Source organism: Oryzias latipes, chromosome 16 (genome assembly GCF_053564925.1).
Source record: "Oryzias latipes strain Hd-rR chromosome 16, Olatipes_Hd-rR_3.1".
Lineage (NCBI taxonomy): Eukaryota > Metazoa > Chordata > Actinopteri > Beloniformes > Adrianichthyidae > Oryzias > Oryzias latipes.
The window spans coordinates 36,250,655-36,272,469 of record NC_136252.1 but is presented as its reverse complement, the minus strand read 5'-3'; the positions used below and the strand labels follow the sequence as shown (position 1 = coordinate 36,272,469).

The following is a 21,815-nucleotide window of genomic DNA, read 5'->3' as shown; positions in this document are numbered from 1 at the left end:
GTCTGTTAGACCCAATTCCCACTAGACTTTTTAAAGAAACTTTTCCTCTAATTAATGATCCCATATTAACAGTGATAAATGCCTCTCTGGAAACGGGTTACGTGCCACAGTCTTTTAAATATGCAGTTGTTAAACCTCTTCTGAAAAAGCCCAGTTTGGATCCTAGCATCTTGGCCAACTATAGACCGATATCAAACCTGCCCTTTATTCCTAAAATCCTAGAAAGCAGCTTTAGCGCCGCCTACAGGACAACAGCCACTTTGAAGATTTTCAGTCAGGGTTCAGACTAGAGGGCTGCATTGGGATCGGGTCCTGCCGGGTCCCGCGGGACCCAACCCAAATCTCGCGGGATTGGGCGGTTTGAACTGTGCTGCGGGCGGGAGCGGGCAGCAAAAAAAAAACCCGCGGGATCAGTGCTGGCATGAATATCTCATGAATATCTATTAGCGGACTACGTTAGGCTGTGCGGCTGTTTGATTCTTATGTACTGAAGCTCCGTGAAGGCACCAGGTAGAGACGCCCAATGGCCTCTGTCATCTAACCTGTTGTTGGGGGGGTGCAACGCCCCGCCCCGCCTCTTACTAAGAGCGCGCTTCAGGCCGTCTGTCTGCGCGCGCACACACGCACACTTAACTGAACAGGATTAGTGAAAATATATTTGATAATTAAGTTGCACATTACACAAGAGGAATGCATGAAGAGATGAGGCTGGAGGAGGACATGAATCTCTTTAATAATATCAATACAAATACGTGTTTTTTTCCTGCGGGACGGGAGACGATACAAAATCAATGCATCTCTATTACTGTGCGGGACTAAATTCTATGAGTTTTGCGGGTGCGGGCGGGAGTGGACATACATATTGCGGGAGCGGGCGGGAGTGTAACGCATACGTTGCGGGAGCGGGCGGGATTGGTCAAAAATTCAGCGGGCGCGGGATGAAGAAAATAGTCCCGCGCAGGGCTCTAGTTCAGACCTTTGTCTTTCATCACTGTTATGTGGTTAAACACATTTGTTCCAGATAATAGTCTGAGATTGAGAATTCATTAAAAACTGTCGTTTCTCAGACAGAAACAGTAATATGTCATCTGCATAAAGGCTAATTTAATGATGGGTGTTGTGTTTGAATTCCTTCGTTTTCAATTAGATGATCTATGTTTTAGCCAAAGTCCAAAAACCTGAGTCGCTTTCCAGGACATAGTTCCTGTAGAGTGGCAGCGGCTCATCAGAGATGCAGTTGCGGGCGGGACTGTTGGCGTGGAGCAACCCCACCTGGAATCTGAGGCCTCTGTTCTAGATCTTTAGAACTGCTTCTGAAACAAAAACGGAGTTGGTGGATTTCTGCTAGTGGATGGCGTTTGGTCAACAACCGTCAGAACATTCCACTTCACCAGAAAAGTTGTTTATTTGAAAAATTCAAACATAGAAATAAAAACAGACAAATACAGACCTCGTTCAGAAAAAGCGTCAAAGAAAAGCTTGAAAACAACAGATACTGCAGTAACCAATCACATCTGACAGGAAAGCCCCGCCCACAGAAGGGAGACTGTTGCAGACAGACATGATGCTGTGGTCCAGAAGACTCGCCGTCTAAAGTGTGAGCCTTGTGTTAGAGTGCAGAGAAAACACACAAACATAGGAGTGACGCGCCACTCTGGGGTGGGGTTAGTCCACAGATATGTCTCAGAAAGACATCCCACTCTGTCCACAGGAACGGAGAGGAGGACACAGACGGAGAACCCGGCCTTTAGTTCTTGAAGAACTTCTTGTTGAGAAGAAAGATGAGCAGGTTGACGTTGACCTTGGCTTTGTCAAACATCTTCATTACTGCCACGCCCTCATACTGCAGCTGCAGCAGGTCCTGTCAAGTGTGCACGCAGGCACGTGCACGCACACACAGACATGCATTAATCAGTCCATGTTCATCAGCACACGTGGCCGGGTTCCTATGAGGGCAGTACCTGGTACTTAAGGAGGAACTCCTCCATCTCCACTCCGAGGAACCGTGCTTTGACGCGGAAGCTTCCCTTCTCAGGTCCAGGGACGATGTCGAACACGACGTTCTTGAATCTGTAACAAAGGAGCCGCGTTCCTGCGTGTCAACTCCGTTCTGATTCTTAGAGCAGTGTTTTTCAACCTTTTTTGAGCCACGGCACACTTTAACCTTTAATCCCGCGGATTATAACAGTTAAAGGGACGAAACTTTTCCAAAAACAGCTTTAGTTGCAGCTAAATGACGGTGCAGTCATTCTTTTCAAAATGTCTTTAATAGAATCAAATAAACACAAAGAAAAAAGTATTTTATGATCTTTCTTATTCCTAATTTCTCAGTGTTTTATCAGGGCCTGATTGGATGAACACAGAGCTGAAATCCTGGAGATGGAAAATGTTTTTACATCAGTGAATGAGGGTAACTTCCCACGGCACACTGGTTGAAAAACACTGCCTTAGAAAACGTAGGTCCAAATGTTACTTCAAAGACACAAACTCCAGTTACAGCCTCGGACGAGGAACCCTCACCTCTGTGTGTGCTAATGTGTGTGTATTAATGCGTGTTTGTGTGTCCTCACTGCGTTGTAGGCAGGTCCTGGATTTCCAGCAGCACTCCCTTCTCCTGCAGCCGGGTGGCGCTGTAGCTCAGAGCAGAAAGCTTCTTTTTGCCATCTGCTGTCTTTTTATTGGTTGATTTACTGTTGGAAAAGGGGCGGAGTCAGAATAGTTTTTTTTGTTTTGTTTTGTTCAACAGAACCACAGTTTTATTTCTCCAGAAAACATGTTTAAACTCCCCTGACTTTAAGCCTGAACTCTGGCTGAAATCCGCCTGAACTTGCTTACTCTGGGTATGTCGGTTCCAAAAGACCGGATGTGAGTTAGCGTAATTATGCTCCACTTGGTAACCCTGGGTTAATACACGTGCACAGCAGGTACATAAAGACATTCTCAATGGATCACAGATTTAAGGAGTCACCATGGAAACGAAAGAGAGTGTTATACTTCAGTGAGACGGATACTGAGGTTTTAATGACGGCGTATGAAGATTATACAACCATCAAAAAAGTGATACGGTTGGAAAAGAACGGACAACAAAGTAAACATAAGTTTCTGATCTATTTCCAATTACACAGAGAGAGAGAGAGAGAGAGAGAGAGAGAGAGAGAGAGAGAGAGAGAGAGAGGGAGAGAGGGAGAGAGGGAGAGAGAGAGATTTTTACAAAAACTTTAATAATCACATTAAATTAAAGACACACTGTACATTAAAAGAAAGATAATAATACCTAAAAAGTTACCCCATTTCGGAGCATCAACAACAAAATCAGTGTAAGCCTGTAATCCCTTAGCATTTGAACACTATGTTATTATCCTCCCCGCGAGAGAGAGAGAGAGAGTGTGAGTGAGTGAGTGAGTGGGTCCCGCGCCTAAGGCGTCGGGGTTCCAGCGGTGGCGCAGATGTCTTCTGTTCAGATGCTGAATGGAAGATGTGCTGTTGTGGTCCGTGTGAATAAACGGTCCGTGCGGTCCGTGTGACACAATCAAATCCCTGCGCCGCGCGTATAGTGTGCGTCATAGGGATTTAACGAGGCTTCGAGGCAGAGTTTTTGCCTCGAGGAATTTTTGTAATGGAGTAACTGGAGGAATTGTTTCAGCCCTAATTACCATAACAGTTGCGAGCAACCAACATCACCCAGTGAGGGTTCTTGGGCAGAACCCTTAACGTTACTGCCTACCTCACAACATGACAGTCAATGAACCGCATGTCATGCCGGCTCAGACGTCGCCCGGCCAAACAAGGTCTGCGTTAGGTGCTGGGGGACCAGAGCACCCTGATGGAAAGTGGGCTACTGGAACAAGACGGAAATGGACTAAAATGGACTAAATGCGAAAGTTCTGTTAGAATGCTACTACTCAAGTAATCCCACCCAGAGGGGTTACATGCAGAGAATGCGGAATCAATGGATGCTTCGAAACCCACAATCAAGGTTAACTGCCAAACATCTGGTAACCCAGTGGTCTAACATCCTAGATAGAGATAGAGATAGAGATAGAGATAGAGATAGAGATAGATAGATAACTTTATTTATCCATTTGGGAGGTTCCCGCATGGAAATTGACATCTCCATCGCATACAGCACTATTAGACATAATCAGAAAAGTAAAAACATTAAAGACATTTTACATTTCTGCAAAACAGCATTTAAGAAAGTCAATCAATCAAGGCCCTTTCCTTTCTGTCCCACTCCTCCCTCCTAAGTGGTGGTTGAAGAGTTTGATGGCCCGGGGGACAAAGGAGTTCCTCAGTCTATTAGTCCTGCACCTTGGGAGGAGCAGCCTCTTGCTGAAGGTGCTTCTCTGGCTACTGATGGTCGTGTGCAGAGGGTGGATGGTATTGTCCAGGATACCCGTTAGGTTTATGAGTGTCCTTCTCTCTGCCACAGTAGCCAGAGGGTCCAGCCTTGTGCCAACCACAAATCAACAAGAAATCCAAGCAACCAGGCACGGGTCCACTCGCATACTGGAGAGTTTTTCCTGGAGTACAAGGGGCTGGATGGTGCTGAAGGCACTAGAAAAATCCAGGAAAGTAATCCTTACAGTGCCTTTTCCCTTGTCCAGATGCGAGTGTGCTCTGTGTAGGAGGAAGAGGATGGCATCCTCTACTCCAACCTCTGCCCGGTAGGCGAACTGTAGGGGGTCCTCAGCGTGCAGCACCTGGGGTCTGAGGAGCTTGAGGAAGAGCCGCTCCAACGTCTTCATCAGATGTGATGTGAGTGCCACCGGTCGGAAGTCATTCAGCTCGCTGGGCCGATTCTTCTTGGGGACCGGAACGATGCATGAAGTCTTCCATAGGGTGGGCACTCTCCCAAGTTGGAGGCTCAGGTTGAAGATGCGTTGTAGCGGCTCCCCAAGTTCAGCAGCGCAGGTCTTCAGAAGCCGTGGACACACCATATCAGGACCTGCTGCCTTCCTGGGCCGGAGCTTCCTCAGCTCCCCCCTCACTTGGTCAGCCGTGAAACAGGGGAAGGGCTGTGAGGAGGGTTGGTGGGTTGGAGGGCTGTTCAGCTCCCGTGGAGGAGAAGGTGAAGGTTGGGGGGTGTAGTGCAGGAGAGGTGAGAGTGGGAGGGTGCGGAGAAGTGGTTGCTGCGGCAGCTGGTGGGGAGGAGGGGAGGGCGGGCTGCTGGTGACTGTGGGTGAAGATACGTCGGGGGGAGGGCAGGCTTCAGTTACGGTGGGGAGTGGAGTGTTCTCACTGAACCTATTGAAAAACATGTTCAGGTCGTTGGCTCGCTCTACACTCCCCCCCTCTGTGCTGGTCCTTGCTTTGTGTCCAGTGATGGTTCTGACACCTTCCCAGACGTCCCTCATGTTGTTCTCCCTCAGCTTCTGCTCCACTTTCTTCCTGTAGCAGTCCTTTGCTTCCCTCAGGCAGCGTTTCACCTCCCTCTGTGCTGCTTTCATCTCCTCCTTGTCCTTAGTCCTGAAGGCCTTCTTCTTCCAGTTGAGGACAGCCTTGACTTCCTGTGTTACTCATGGTTTGTTATTTGGGTAACACCGAACAGTCTTGGTGGGGGCGACCACATCTGCACAGAAGTTGAGATAGTCTGTGATGCAGTGCGTCATCCCCTCGATGTCCTCGTCATGTTCACCCAGCAGCACATCCCAGTCCGTGGTGTTGTAGCAGTCTCTCAGTGCCTCCTCTGCTTCAGGAGTCCACCTCCTGATGGAACGAGTGGAGACAGCCTGCCTTTGGACCAGGGGTGTGTATTGGGGCTGTATGTACACCAGGTTGTGGTCTGACTTTCCCAGTGGGGGCAGGGCGGTGACTCTGTATGCCTCCTTCACGTTGGTATACAGTAGATCTATTGTCCTGTTCTTCTTGGTGGGGCAGTTTACGACCTGGTGGAAGGTAGCCAGAATGGAGTCCAGGGTGACATGATTAAAGTCTCCCGAAATTATTATGAAAGCCTCAGAATGTTGTGCCTGCAGCCGTGCTGTGTATTTTCTCACAGGCAGCGGCTGCGTCCGCCCTCGGAGGGATGTAAACACAGATGGAGATCACGTGACTGAACTCCCTCGGCAGATAATATGGCCGCAGACTAACGGGTAGCAGTTCCAGATTAGGGCAAAAACACACTGCCTTGACTGTGACATGGCCAGGGTTGCACCAACGGCTGTTGATGTAGATGATGAGTCCCCCACCTTTGCTTTTCCCACACGCCTTCGTGTCTCTGTCGGCTCTTACAGCTGTAAATCCCCGCAGGTCCACGTTAGCGTCCGGTACGCTATCGGTTAGCCATGTCTCCGTCAGAATGAGCAAGCTGCACTCTCGGTAAATCCTCTGGTTCTCTAGAGCGGACAGCTCGTCCATCTTATTCGGCAGTGAGTTGACGTTCTCCATAATCACGGAGAGAAGCGATGGTTTATAACGCCTCCGATTGTCCGCTAGCCTAGCCTTTAGCTTAGCCCCGGCTTTGCAGCCCCGGTATCTCCTCCGCAATTCCACTGGGATGTCGTGCCTCTCTCCGTGCGTACTCTTCCTGAGAGCCAGCAAAACCTCTCTAGAATAAACGAGAGAGCTTGCTCTAATGCGAAAAACTTCCGTATCCATAGGATACCTATCAGTATATCGTAGGATAAGAAAAGGAAAGAAAAACAAAACAAACAAACAAAAAAGAACAGGATTGAAAAAAAACGATTAACAGTGCTGTGGAGCGGCTGGAGTTGCTGCCGTCTCTTACAGCGCCTAGAGCCAAAGAGATAAGTAAGAGATAAGTAAGAGTAAGAGATAAATAAGCATGTTTGAGATCACCCAGGTGGACGCAACGCTGTTCAGATCACCTGGTGTGTGACACATATTTTTGTTTTTGCTCCAACATCACCTGTCAATCATCACAAAAATATCAGGAGAAAGGGGAGCAGCAAGGCCCCAACCTACCGAACGCAGCTGGAAATTTAGTACTGAACTGACTGAAAGCTGCCCTATGACTACAAAACAATGCATTATGGGACATGTGTCCTGATGGGTTTTTGTAGTTAAGTGAGAAATTGAAATAATTTAAAATACCAATTGATTAAAAATAGGCTACATCCATTACAAAACATTCAAATAAATATAAAATATATAATAACACAGATCATACTGAGGGAGAGAGGAATATTAAAACTAAATTGAACTGAATTGAACTTCAACTTCCTGTTCTCCTTCAGTCTCGCTGCAGATTCGCCATCACCCCCCCCCGGCCTGGTCTCCCCAATGATCCAGGCGAGCCGCTGGTTCATCTCAAACACTTCTATCCTTGCATTTTCACCACGTGTTTTAAGTGCGTCTCGGACCAAACCGTATTGTTGCTCGCACTTGTTCAAGCCCCGTTAGCTGTCACGCATGTAGGTGTGGGACATTTATTCTCCTCAGCTGACCCGACTCCCGCGGGGGCGGTGTGCTGCTGTAACAGCCGTGCATAAACCGTTTGGTTGGGGGGATGCGACGCCGCGCGCTTAACCGTAACCCCCGTAACCTCCGGGTCTGTGCGGCCCAGAGAAAAGTTCAGCACGGACTGCATGCATTTAGAAAATTACGAGCAAATAGATACGTTCTAGAAAGGAAAGTAAGGAACTCCTTCATGTGGTCTGGGGAGGGGGCTGTCAGGTTTCCTGCTTTCAAGCCCGGTCATTTTCACGCCCCCAATAGTCATTTACTCCACTGTGATTGGTTGGTTTGTCAGCTCCACACACGACAATGAAAAGGTGTCATTCATACAAACTGGCAGGACGCATTAAAATTAAACTTTCATTTCAAGGTGGGGGCCGCAAATAGCCCGCGGGCCGCGAGTTTGAGCCCCCCGCTGTAGACACTGGCACTGGTACACCAGCTGCAGGTCGGAAGAATGAATCAATGGTTCGCTTGCTCATAGCTCAGATGCACATATCAGGTTGTGATGATATTTGTCTCCGTTTCCTTCCCACAGATGTTTACGCGCGCTCGGTTATCTCTAGGCCCCTCCCCCTCCACGCATTTTAGCCACTTACGCAAGTGTGTGCTCTTGTCTCATGAGTATGTGTGCGAATTTGTGTGTGTGTGCGCTCACGTCTCATTAATTATTTCATTGATCATTGACGTGCCCCTTCCACGTTTAATGTATAAAAAATACGGAGGGTGGGGGAGGCAAATTTACTGGTCGCACATGTGCGACTGGATGTAAAATTCAGTCGCACACTCTCAAATTTTGGTCGCAAAATGCGACCAAATGGTCGCAGTCTGGAGCCCTGCAAAGAGGTACAATGAGAAAGCAAGGACCTAAGAGATACAGCCAGATGTCCATACCTGAAGCACTGGAAACTGCCAAACAAAGGCTCCTAGCCTTGAGCAGCCGCCTAAAGAGGTACACAAGAGACAATGAAGCCAGACGAATAAACAGGCTGTTCACAACTCAGCCTGCAAAAGTGTACGCTCAGTGGCAGGGTCAAAACAGCCGAGCAGACCCACCAAGGCTAGAAACTGAACAGTACTGGAAAAGTATATGGGAGAAAGAGACAGCACACAACAGCAATGCCCAGTGGCTGGTCTCTCTGAGAAAAGAACATAGCAACCTCCCTGAACAGAATCCAGTAACCATCACAGTGGCAGACATCCAAGAAAGAGTCTCAGGTATGAAGAACTGGACAGCACCGGGCCCTGACATGATACATGCCAACTGACTAAAGAAACTCACCGCACTCCACGAGTGCCTGGCAGCACAAATGAACCAGCTGCTAAGTGATGGGACTCACCCTGATCCAGAAGGATCCCTCAAAGGGTGCAGTCCCATCCAACTACCGGCCAATAACCTGTCTGTCCACAACATGGAAGCTCATGTCAGGCATCATTGCAACCAAGATAAATAGGCACATGGATCAATACATGAGCAACACACAGAAGGGCATTGGTAGAGACTCCAGAGGAGCCAAACACCAACTCCTGGTCGACAGGAGTGCAGGTCACGACACACCAACCTGTGCACAGCCTGGATTGATTACAAGAAGGCCTATCACTCAATGCCACACACATGGATCACTGAATGCTTGGAGCTGTACAACATCAACAGGACTCTAAGAGCTTTCATAGGAAACTCAATGAAGCTGTGGAAAACCACCCTTGAAGCCAATGGGAAGCCACTTGCACAAGTGTCCATCAAATGTGGGATATACCAAGGTGATGCTCTGTCCCCACTGCTGTTCTGCATAGGTCTGAACCCCTTCAGCCAAATAATCACCAAGACTGGCTATGGATACCGACTCAGAAATGGGGCCAACATCAGTCACCTCCTCTACATGGATGACATCAAGCTATATGCTAAGAGCGAGCGTGACATTGACTCCCTGATCCACACCACCAGGATCTACAGTACTGACATTGGGATGTCATTCGGGCTCGAGAAATGCAGCCGGATGGTGAAAAAGAGAGGCAAGTTAGTAGGGTTGTGCAGATGGACGATACCATCGTCCACCGTGATGGGTGACTGACATCACGATGGAGAGACACCATCGTGATGCCACGCCCCCGCCACGCTGCGAGTCGACACAATAAGACGCGGTTACATGTGCAAAATATCTTGATAAGGATTTTTGGTCAGATTAGAATCCAACCGTGTAGATGGGCCCAGAAAAACTTTTTCAGATTATAAAAAACCTTCACATGGGTCACACTTTCGGTCGGAATAAATTCTTCGCACATGCGCAGTAGTGTTTTTACAAACCGGAAGAGAAACTTAGTTCCGCCGAACGGCTACATACATAGACACGTCAGCTTGGTATTATACAAGATGATCTCCTAAACGTGCTTTTATTAATGTTACGGTTATTATGAAGCGCCTGTTGGCGCATCATTTTAATTATGATCCGTGTGGTCAGTGCTTTTTCTGTTGAAAAACGGAGCCGGAAGCCAGGATTAGCAGTATGCTAACACGGGCTAACAACATTAGCATGAACATAAAATCCATGCGTGAAATGCTAAAATCTGCATCTTGGCTGAACGTAAATATGTGGGAATGACATCAGCCTTTATTTTGTCGGGACACGACTGGAAACACAAATCCACGTGATTGTTTGAACGGTTTCTAAGTACTGAGCAGCATTTCCACTTCGAAGCTTACACACTGCGTTAGCTAGCGCTCCGAGCTCTGCCCAGACACACACTTTTACCGGGAGACCCGCTTCTCTTAAATTCCGGTTGCTCGTTCACGTAGAGCTGCGGGACGGATCACAGTCCTAAGTCTCCCACACGTAACAAAGCATCCTTACTTCCCCTAAAACACAAAACTGTAAGTCCGTCTGCTCTGCTAGAGACACGGTCGCTCGCTCCGCCGGTCCATTTGACTAATCAAGTGCAGGACCGGACCACTTCTTTTCCATTTTGTTTATTTATTTTTTTAAAGTCACTTCCCTCAGTTTAGACTGGATCATCGTGGATGAGTCATTATTTGGTAAATAAAAGAAATAAAGTAATAAAGTAAAAAAACGAATAGCTATTATATAAGAACGAAAAATTAAAAATAACCCCCCTCGACGATATCATCGTCCATCCCGATGGTTGACTGCAAACATCGTCAACTGCCAATTTAGGGGACATTGCCCAACCCTACAAGGTAGTCCACACAGGAGGGGTCTCACTCCCAGAAGGAACAATAGCAGACATCGAGGACAGTTACAAGTACCTTGGAATTCCACAGGCAAATGGCAACCTGGAGCAGGCAACAAGGAAAGCTGCAACAGCTAAATACCTCCAACGAGTAAGGCAAGTCCTGAGAAGCCAGCTCAATGACAAGAATCAGACCCGGGCAATAAACAGCTACGCACTGCCAGTTATCAGATACCCTGCAGGAATAATAAGATGGAAGAGATACAGACCACGGATGTTAAAACACGAAAGCTCCTCACCATGCATGGAGGGTTCCATCCCAAATCACGCACCCTGAGACTGTATGCTAGCCGCAAGGAAGGAGGCAGAGGACTAGTGAGCGTAGAAGCCACAATCCAGGATGAAACATCCAAGATGCATGAATACATCAAGCTGAAGGCCCCAACTGACAGTGTGCTCAGTGAATGTCTCAGGCAATGGAGAGCAGAGGATACAGTGCTGGAGGACAGATCCTCATGGGAGGACGAACCCCTGCAGGGGATGTACCACCGGACCATAACCGAGTGGCTGATATCAAGAAGTCCTACCAATGGCTAGAAAGGGCTGGCCTACAGGACAGCACTGAGGCACTCATCCTGGCAGCTCAGGAGCAAGCCCTGAGCACCAGAGCAATAGAGGCTCAGATCTACCACACCAGACAAGACCCAAGGTGTAGATCTACCACACCAGACAAGACCCAAGGTGTAGATCTACACCAGACAAGACCCAAGGTGTAGATCCACCACACCAGACAAGACCCAAGGTGTAGGCTGTGCAAAGAGGCGCCTGAAACAATCCAACACATAACTGCAGGGTGTAAGATGCTGGCAGGGAAAGCACACATGGAGCGCCACAATCAAGTGGCTGGAATAATATACAGGAACATGTGTGCAGAATATGGACTGGAAACCCCAAGGTCAAAATGGGAAACACCTCCGAAGGTGGTAGAGAATGAGAGGGCAAAGATCCTGTGGGACTTCCAGATCCAGACAGATAGGATGGTAATGGAGAACCAACCAGACATTGTAGTGGTGGATAAAGAACAGAGGAAAGCCGTTGTGGTGGATGTGGCAGTGTCAAGCGATGGGAACATCAGGAAGAAGGAACATGAGAAACTGGAGAAATACCAGGGACTCAGAGAAGAACTGGAGAAAACCTGGAAAGTGAAGGTGACAGTGGTGCCTGTGGTAATTGGAGCACTGGGGGCAGTAACCCCCAAGTTGGAGGAGTGGCTACAACAGATACCTGGAAAGACCTCAGACCTCTCAGTCCAGAAAAGAACAGGAACAGCTAAGATACTGCGCAGGACCCTCAAGCTCCCAGGCCTCTGGTAGAGGACCCGAGCTTGGGGGAGAAACCACCCGCGGAGGGTGAGAGGGGCGTTTTTTTTTTTTTATATATATACACAATAGGCCTGCACAATATACCGTAAATTTATCGTTTTCGTAGTATCAAGCTGTGGAACATGCATTTCGCAAAACACAATGAAAATTGCAATAAATGGTTACCTTAAATGTGTTAAAACAATCTTATGGCAACTTGAAGCATTTAACTAATCAAATAAATCCCTTTATGCATTTGCCCGATCAGATGGAGTCCTATAATGTTAGATGTTTGTCTCCTATGTTGACGAGGGTCAGTTGGAGTATCATTTTTAAACTGTTGCAATGAAATGGGAAAGAAGTTTTTGATTGTTTTGCTCTTCGTTTATGTACCGCAAATTAAAGTCATCGCAATATTAATCACTAATATCGCATGTTTTTTCCTCATATCGTGAAGCCCTAATATACAACTTATAAAACTTAAATGAATTACCTCTATTGGTAACAAGTAATTGAGTTAAATTTATTCAATCTCATTTCTTACGTCTATCCAACTCAATATTTTTTTACAACACAAATTGACATTTAAGTTATTACTTTTTTACTTTTTCTATTTTTGCACATTTTGAACACCTTCATTCTTTTGCACATTGTTGTCATTTCTTCTCTGCTTTTTGAACTGCTGTAACAATTGAATTTCCCCAATATGGGATCAATAAAGAATATCTCTATCTCTATTTAACTAAATGTCATACTACTCTGATTCAATTAAATGTTTTACCATCATAATTTATTATAATTCTTGAACTCTCATACGTCTAAGTTAGGGGCTGCAGATTTTCTCATTTTTATACCATAAAAACAAGTAATACAATGTGGACATACAATATATACCATGCATTTAATAACTGACTGTAACTTCAGTTCTTATTCCATACTGATGCACTAGTGGTTCTATATAAACTCATCATCCTCTTCCTCCCTCTCACTCAGGGTGCACAAAGAATTAAACAAAAAAAGATACAATAACTGGACAAAACACAGTAAAACAGCTAAACAACTAAACACATTTGGTCAAAAACCCACACTTAAACCCAAATCCGTCCAGACAGGCAAAGGGAATGGTATCCCACAATCCCTTGCAGTGCCAATCTAACAGCAGCACCAAAGTTACACCTACTTAATTGAATTAATTTGAATGAAAGTAAAATAACTGTCTGAAAACTACGTGTTATTTTTAAGCTGACTGAACTTAAAAAATGATTTATCTTGGACTTCCGGAATGCCGGCATAGAGGAGACACGCTCAGTCTGAGGCTCCCGCACTCGGGTCACTAAAAACTCCACAAACTCGAAAAAAAACAACAGAAAAGAAGATATGAGTGGAGGAAACACGCTGCGGAAAAGCCAAAGAAAAAAAAAAGAAGTGAACGAGCTGACCGAACCAGAAAATATCGAGCACGAGATGGAAGAAGCGGCCAGCGAAGCTAACTCGGACAACGAAAACCAGCGAAGCCACAGCGACACAAAGCTAATGCTAGACGGGCTAGCAAAAATTAGTGCTCAGATCCATGACTTGGACACAGAGCTGCGTGGGACAAAGAACGAACTGAAACAGGAAATATCTTCCCTCAGGCAAGATATGGACCGACAGTTCAAGGAGTAACACAACACGCTGGAAATTCAAAAAGCAGACCTAGCTGAAGCCCAGACATGCATCGCAACTTTGGAGGAGAGCAACATGGAGGCGAACGGTGAGCTAAAAACAATGCAAAAACAGATGCAACTTCTGCGGGACAAGGTTACGGAATCTGAAGCCAGAGCCCGGAGAAATAACATCAGAATCTTCGGGCTACCAGAAGAAGTTGAAGGGGGCTCAATTATAACTTATCTAAACGATTTGTTTAAAAAAGAGCTTCTCATTCCGACGGACTTTGATCCTCAGATGCAGCGCGCACACAGAACCCCCCCGATGAAACCCAAAGCAGGCCAGCGCCCGAGGCATGTCGTGGTCAATTTCTTAAGTTTTGCAACGAAAGACACGATCCTGAAGAAAGCATGGCAAAAGAAAATAAAAGTGAAAGATCAGCTCATCCAGTTTGACCACGACTACCCAGCAGAAATTGTACAACAAAGGCGCTCATACTCGGACATTAAAAAAGTTCTGAAGGAGCGGGGAATCCGTTTTCAAACCCCATACACAAGGCTGAGGATTCATTGGAAAGAAGGCGTACAAAGCTACAACAGCGCAATGGAAGCGGCAGAAGACATTAAGAAGAGAGGGATCGATGTCAACACTCCAAGCAGCGAAAGCAGCAGGGGACCGGACCGGACCCAAGCAGCAGAGGGATGGCAGCGCGTCGGAGGGACAGCGCGGCGTGCACAAGAGAGGCTCCAGGAATACCAGAGGAAATAACCACAGGGAATCCGTAAATGGAGTAGAATTAAACAAAAAAGGCCGAGACGGAGCTCACAGACTGAGGAGGAAGGAACGTTGGACAAAGCTAGACTTATGTCTAGAGGCAGGCCCCCATCTGGAATGAGGACATCCTGCCCACCCACCAACGGGGACGAGAGAGGAGAGATGGATCATCTTTTCTCCATGTGGAAGTCACAATTTACGTTTGTGTTCAGGTTTTACAGTTTTTTACAATTTTTGTTTGCATGGTCACGGTCTAGGTGCATAAATATGATTGTTATAAGATAAAATGTGTAGTTTGAGCATTGCCTCGTTAAATGTGAATGGGTTAACCACACCCAAAAAGAGGGGGATAATTCTGCAAAAATTAAAAAAAGAAAATATACAATTAGCTCTATTGCAAGAAACCCATTTAAATGATCAAGAACACGAGAAACTTAAAAAACTAGGATTCAGAAATACATATTACAGTTCATACAAACAAAGCCGCAAACGAGGAGTCGCCATTCTGATATCAAACAGAACTCAATTTGAGACTGACAAAGTCATAAAGGGGAAGGACGGGCAGTACATCGTTGTTAAAGGACGAATGGGAGATGCAGTTTTGACAATAGTCAATGTATACGCCCCACCTGAAAGTGATAAACAGTTTTTTAAATCCCTGTTTAACGTTATTGCTGAAGAGGCCGAGGGTTTATTAATCTGCGGAGGAGACTTCAATGTAGCCTTAAACTTTAAATTAGACACAACTAGTAAACATAAACATAAAAAGACTATTGCCAAATTTGTTAAATTATCCATGGAAGAACTGGGATTGCTGGATGTGTGGAGAAGCTTAAACCCCCGTAAGAAAGCTTACACACATTACTCCGCAAGTCACAAAGTACATTCACGAATAGACTATTTCTTTGTTTTTAAATCAGATATTAATAGAGTGGAAGAATGTAAAATTGAGTGTGCAGATGTGTCCGACCATAATATCCAGCACATGAAAATAAATATATCAAATAGGAAGAAACAAACAACATGGAGACTGAACGTTGGGATTTTGAATAATGAAACAATTATAAAGGACATAAAAACCGACATAAAACAATATATGGATGACAATGACAATGGAGCGGTAGACCCTACAGTGCTATGGGATGCTCTTAAAGCAGTAATAAGAGGAAAACTGATAGCGAAAACAGCATGGTTGCGGAAAAAGAGAATTCAAAAATATGAAGAATACTCGGTAAAATTAAAAGAACTCGAACAGCAGCTTATAAATAAAAATACAACAGAAATATACCAACAAATACAAAATATTAAAAAACAAATCAACCACATATTAGAGGACAAAATAGAAAAAAAGATGATTTATTTCAAACAAAGCTATCAGGAAGTAGGGCCTAAATCAACAAAATTACTAGCCAGAAGAATTAAAAAACAACAAACTCTGAATACAATCTATGAAATCCTTGATCCCGAAACCAATAAACTAAAAAATAATCCAGAGGAAATTGAAAGAATATTCACTAATTACTATAAAAAGCTATATTCACAACCTCCTTCAGCCTGTGAACAAGATAAAAGAAGCTTTCTGGAAAATATAGATCTGCCATTTATCGGATTAAATCAAAATAAACTACTTACAGCTGAAATTACTACAGAGGAAATATTAAAAACTATAAGCTCTTTGAAAAACAATAAATCACCAGGCAGCGACGGGTTCCCAGCTGAATGGTATAAAATATTTAAAGATGAGCTGACTCCAATATTACACAAATCTTTGAATGGGACCCTACAAAATAATAAAATGCCTATTTCCTGGTCCGAAGCAATTATTTCAGTTCTGTTGAAACCAGGGAAAAACAAGCAGTTGTGCGCCAATTATAGGCCTATTTCAATACTAAATATAGATTACAAAATCTACACGTCTATAATCTGTAACAGGATAAACACATTTTTACCTGACATTATTGATGAGGACCAGACGGGATTCATAAAAAGTCGCCAGACACACGACAACATTAGAAGAACCTTACACTTAACTGAAAGAGCCCAAAGAGAACATATAAGTACAGTTCTCTTAAGTATTGACGCGGAAAAAGCTTTTGACTGCGTTAATTGGGAATTTTTATTCTTAGTTTTAGAAAAAATGGGATTTAATAACAAATCGGTTGAAATTATAAAAACAATATATTCACAACCAACGGCAAAAATTAAAATAAACGGGAATTTAACAGGAACATTTAAATTGGAAAGATCCACTAGGCAGGGTTGTGGACTCTCCCCAACTCTGTTTGCTCTTTTTATTGAGCCTCTGGCACAGAAAAACCTGAAATTAAAGGAGTTTCAATGAATGGCGTTGAACACAAAATAGGATTATTTGCTGATGACCTAATAGCGTACCTCGAACAACCAGAATCATCAATTCCACAGTTTATGAAACTGTTGGGAACATTTGAAAATTTATCGGGATATAAAATTAATATTTCAAAAACTCAGACTCTAACATTCAACTATGTTCCCTCTGAATACATTAGAAACAACTTTAAATTCAATTGGAATATGACAAGTATTAAATACCTAGGAGTAGAAATAACACAAGACTTTCAACATATAAACATTAAAAATTATTCAGAAGTACAAGACAAGATAAAAAAAGACATAGAAAGATGGTCAACACTCCCACTAGATTTCAGCTCTACAATCGAAATAGTGATAATGAACATTTTGCCGCGGTTTTTATTTTTATTTCAAGCTCTACCAGCACAGGTCACTAACACCCAATTTGCAACGTGGGACAAAACAATATCCAGATTCATATGGGAGAATAAAAGATCCAGAATAAAATACGGCACCCTCCAGCTTCCAAAGAACAAAGGAGGTATGGCTTTACCAAAGCTGAAAGAATACTACATCGCCTCACAATTACGGTACTTATGCTGTTGGTGTAACCCCCATTATACTGGAAAATGGAAAAATGTTGAATGTGAAACTTTACAAGAACCTATTCAAAACATTATTGGTGATAAAGAGTTATATGAAACAAAGAAAAGGCATTTAGATCCCATAACAAATCATACACTAACTATATGGTTCAAACTACTCCAAAAATATAAAATCTTAAATAGTGCAAATAAATTAAAATGGGTAGCATATGACAGGCAGTTTAAACCAGCAGAATATGATCAGACCTTTAAATATTGGACTACAAAAGGAATAACAGCATGGTGCTTGCTAGAAAAGGACGGACAGCTGGAGAGTTTTGAGAACTTGACTAAACAATTTCACCTTCAAAAACAGGATTTTTTCAGATACTTACAAATGAGAAACTACCATAAGAAAGCAATACAGAGCGACTCCTCTGGGGATGAGGGGATGATAGTTCACACAATAACAAAGACATATAAAGACAACAATACTAAATTGATTAGTTTGCTGTATAAATCATTGATGGAATATGACGAAAACACAACTTTGAAAGTAAAAGATAACTGGGAAAGAGAATTAAACATAAGGATAACTGAACAGGACTGGTTAGATATGTGGAGACACCACCATACCACCACTGGATCTCGAACGTGGAGAGAGTTCGCCTGTAAGAACCTTATAAGATTTTTCATAATGCCCAAATTAAAGAATAAACAGTTGAAAACAAATCAAAGCTGTTGGTGCGGATGTGGAGAAATAAATGTTGACCATTCTCATGTATTTTGGAAATGTCAGAATGTAACAGGTTTTTGGAAGATGGTGGGTGATCTCACATGCAAAGTGCTGGGATACAAAATTCCTTTGGTACCAGAACTGTTTTATCTGTAGATGTTTTCAGGAAACTTAATCCACCAAAGTGACAAATATTTATTTAAAGTTATGTCACTAGCCGCCAAAAAAACAATAACCAGAAACTGGGGCACTACGGAGATCCCTTCAAAGGAGCAATGGACTTCAACAATCAACAACATGTACTCAATGGAATTAATAACATACAGGCTGAAGCTGCAAGAGGCACAATTACACCGAAAGTGGAAAAAATGGACACTGTACAACAGATAGACATATGAAACACCTAGACTTGACCTTTTTCTTTTCTCTCTTTTTTTTGTGATGTTTGAGATTTGTGTTCATGTAACAAAAACTAATAAAAATAAAGTTATAAAGAAAAAAAATGATTTATCTTAACTGAAGCAAATAATTAAGTTAGATCAAAGTATAAAGTTTATCTTTCCAACATCCATATGTGGTCTTATCGGCCTCTCATGGTGGAAAAAGTATTATCTGAGCTTCTTCATCCACTAAATCATCTTCAAATGGACACGCCATGCTGCTTCACCTCTCTGAAAACAAACTAACCTTCAACTAAAGCTGCTCCAGACCAGGTTATGTTCAGAGCATGAGTTGCCATGGTAACTTGACCTACCCTGAAACATGCCTCCATTTCTGGAACAGAAAGCTGAGGTTATCTGCTTCCTTAACCTCAAACTTACCGTGGTAACTAGCATAACCTGCTTTCTGGAATACCCCCCAGGAGATCTTTTGCTGTTCCACATAAATCTCTGATCAACTCCAGGAGGGTCTAGAGCAGGGGTGTCAAACATACGGACCGCCAGGTGGTTTAGTGTGGCCCACACATGAAGAGTAAAAATCAAAAGGATGTTTAAAAAAGAAAGCACGTTTCTAGTCCATTCCTGTGGCGAGTTATGACTTGTTAAAGAAATAACTGAAATGCACTATTCCGCCACTAGGGGGAGCAAAGGAAAAGCAAAACAGATGAAACAGCAAATATCTGCATGTGCCAAAAGGGAAACCTAACAGCTCTGTCTTGGTAAGATGTAGTTTGGTTCCTCGTGAGCCTCACCACTGTTACATTGCTATCAGAATGATCAATAGTGACACAATAATGAACAAAATGTTGTCAGAATGATAAAATAAGGTTGAAGTGGAGTGCTGAGCTTTCCAGGAAAAAAATGGAAAGAGTTTTATTTGTTCATGGAGCTGAAAGCAAAACCTGTGTGATTGGTATGTCATCAACAGGTCGCAGTGCTCAAAGAACATAGCATTCAGCACCACTGAGACTCACCATAAAGAAAAGTTTCACCCTTTGCAGTTAAGAAAAGAGAAGATTTATCAACTGGACTGACAAAATAACCGTCTGCATTTACTGCAGTCGTGACGTCAGTGATGGAGCAGTGACAGATGCCTGATTGCAGACAAGTTGGAGCAAACATCCAAACCATTTTCTGATGGTGAACTTATGAAAAAAGGCTGAAGGCTGCAGAAGGGTTGTTCCCAAAAAGCAGTCGATTGATGAAAGCACCAACATCACAGAATATGTACAGTTGTACATATTTATTAGAGGTGTTGAACAGACCGGTCAGGAAGAAGGCAGGTGTTGCCACAAAATTCAAGCAGAAACCAGAAAAAGATTCTTATAATAATGAATGATAATAATAATGGACATTACATTGTGTTTTGCACACTTTAATGACAGTAAATGTGTTTCTGCACAGGATTTGAATCCTGATATTGACGATCTGGTGAAGTTTCAGGAGAGAACGGAGGTCAACTCCAAACTCTTATGTTCACAAATGTTTGCAAGTTTAATTTAAAGTAATTTTGTCATCGTTTGGACATTTACATTTTAGGAAGATGTTTCATTTTTATCTGTAGCCCCTCTTGAATTTATTATCAGGATTGATTCAGTGTCAGATTTAATATATTCAGTCTGTATAAAATTGAATAAACCAATATTTTTTTAAATGAAATTAATTTTATTTAAGATCCATTGGCCTCTGTGAATGAATGTGTAATAAGAAATGATTAGGCTACCATGTTGGTTGAGGCATGTTTTCCAATTGGGTAAAAAAACAAGAATAAAGCTGTTGTTTTGCCTTTACGCTACTGATCCGGCCCACTTGAGATCAGACGGGTTGAATGTGGCCCCAGAACCAAAATGAGTTTGACACCCCTGGTCTAGAGGTTCTGCTTCATCTCATTAACATCCTCTTCAGCCACAAATCCTAAAATCTCCACTCTGGATCCGTATGTTCCTGGTCCCCATGGGGTGAGTCAGCGTAGAAACAGATAATTGAGGTGGGGTGGCGAGTCAGCTTTCTGCCTACGTTCAGACAGCCAATCAGTCTCCAGATGGAACAAAGATGCCAGATTTCCAGCAACATTGCAGTGAGATGGTTCCGTACTGTTCCATGGGTTCCTGTTGGATCTCTAGGCTCAGGGATCCTGAATCTGTCTTCAGTGATAAGAACGGCGGTTTACCGTCTACCGATGCTCTCCAGCTCTTAGCTGGTGACCCTGGGCTTTTAGTAGACCCCCAAAAACAGCGCTCCCTACAGCCCAGTCGGACCACATGTTCTTGCATACTGTGCAAAGTTTCCCCTGGTAATCTAGAACAAATATTCAGTCTGAATACACCCAACTGGACCCTGGTCTGGGACCAGGAACCGCTCTTGGACCCATCTTTGGAGGTGGTCTTGGTTCGTTTTCAATCGCAGTTTCGGTCCTCAGTCTGGATGCAATCCGTCCTCGGAGCGGAACAACTGGACCAAACGGCCTCCGTAACGACGTAAACACAGTAGGAATGTGGGAACCAATGACCCGCGGGTCCAACTGTCGTTTGTTAGAACGTTGATTTTAACATGTGAAAATGCTTCTTACGCGTTTTTCGCCCGGCGCTGCGGTGACGTCATCCTAAAAGCTACTTTGTAGTCCCTCAAGAGAATTCTCTTAAAACAATGACAACAAACCACAACGATGAGACCCAGCACCTCTCTGAAATGAATGCAGACTCGTTAAAAGTGGTTTTAACGAGATCCACATCCCTCCACACCGTTTCACCGACAATCCATACGTCAGAAACGATCATCAGTACTTTCTTAGTCATCTTTTCCACAGTAACCCCCCCGCAGCACGCCAAACCAAACCAAAACGGCGGGTAAAGTGTTTCAGCGAAATATAAGGTTTGAATCAGTGAAACGGCTGCAAAGAGCAGGACGTCCATCATTTCTGCCTGTAGTTACTCTGCCCCGCCCTCGTTATCCCTGACCAATGAGTGAAGAGACCTTTAATAATAATAATAATACATTTTATTTAAAAGCGCCTTTCAAAACACCTAAGGTCACCGTACAAAGTTAGAGGTAAAACACAATAAAATCACAACATGTTAAAAACAATAGATAAATTGGATTCATCAGTAAAATCAGCTGACAGAAGATGAGAAATTGTGTTCCGGAAATGCAAGCTTGAACAGAAAGGTTTTGAGTCTGGATTTAAAGATCGGAAAGGAGTCAGTGTTACGGAGGTCTGGGGGGAGAGAGTTCCAGAGTTGGGGAGCAGAGCGACTGAAGGCACGGCTCCCCATGGTGACCATACGGGCCGGAGGGACAGAGAGCTGAAGGGAGGAAGAAGACCGAAGAGAGCGAGAGGGAG

General features: G+C 43.9%; 1 protein-coding gene across 8 annotated transcripts in view; it reads right to left on the bottom strand.

Moving 5' to 3' along the window:
* Positions 1-1,380: 1,380 nt before the first annotated feature.
* The window catches only part of iqgap3 (IQ motif containing GTPase activating protein 3), a 53,768-nt gene continuing 33,333 nt past the window's right edge, over positions 1,381-21,815 (bottom strand). For all 8 annotated transcript variants that reach the window (XM_023964056.2, XM_023964059.2, XM_023964058.2 and 5 more), the window contains 3 exons: positions 2,571-2,690; positions 1,962-2,070; positions 1,381-1,861 (listed from right to left, as the gene is read on the bottom strand). In XM_023964056.2, the coding sequence (XP_023819824.1) occupies positions 1,748-1,861; positions 1,962-2,070; positions 2,571-2,690 (343 nt within the window). In that variant the 3' untranslated portion in view covers positions 1,381-1,747. The remainder of the gene's footprint in view (positions 1,862-1,961; positions 2,071-2,570; positions 2,691-21,815) is intronic.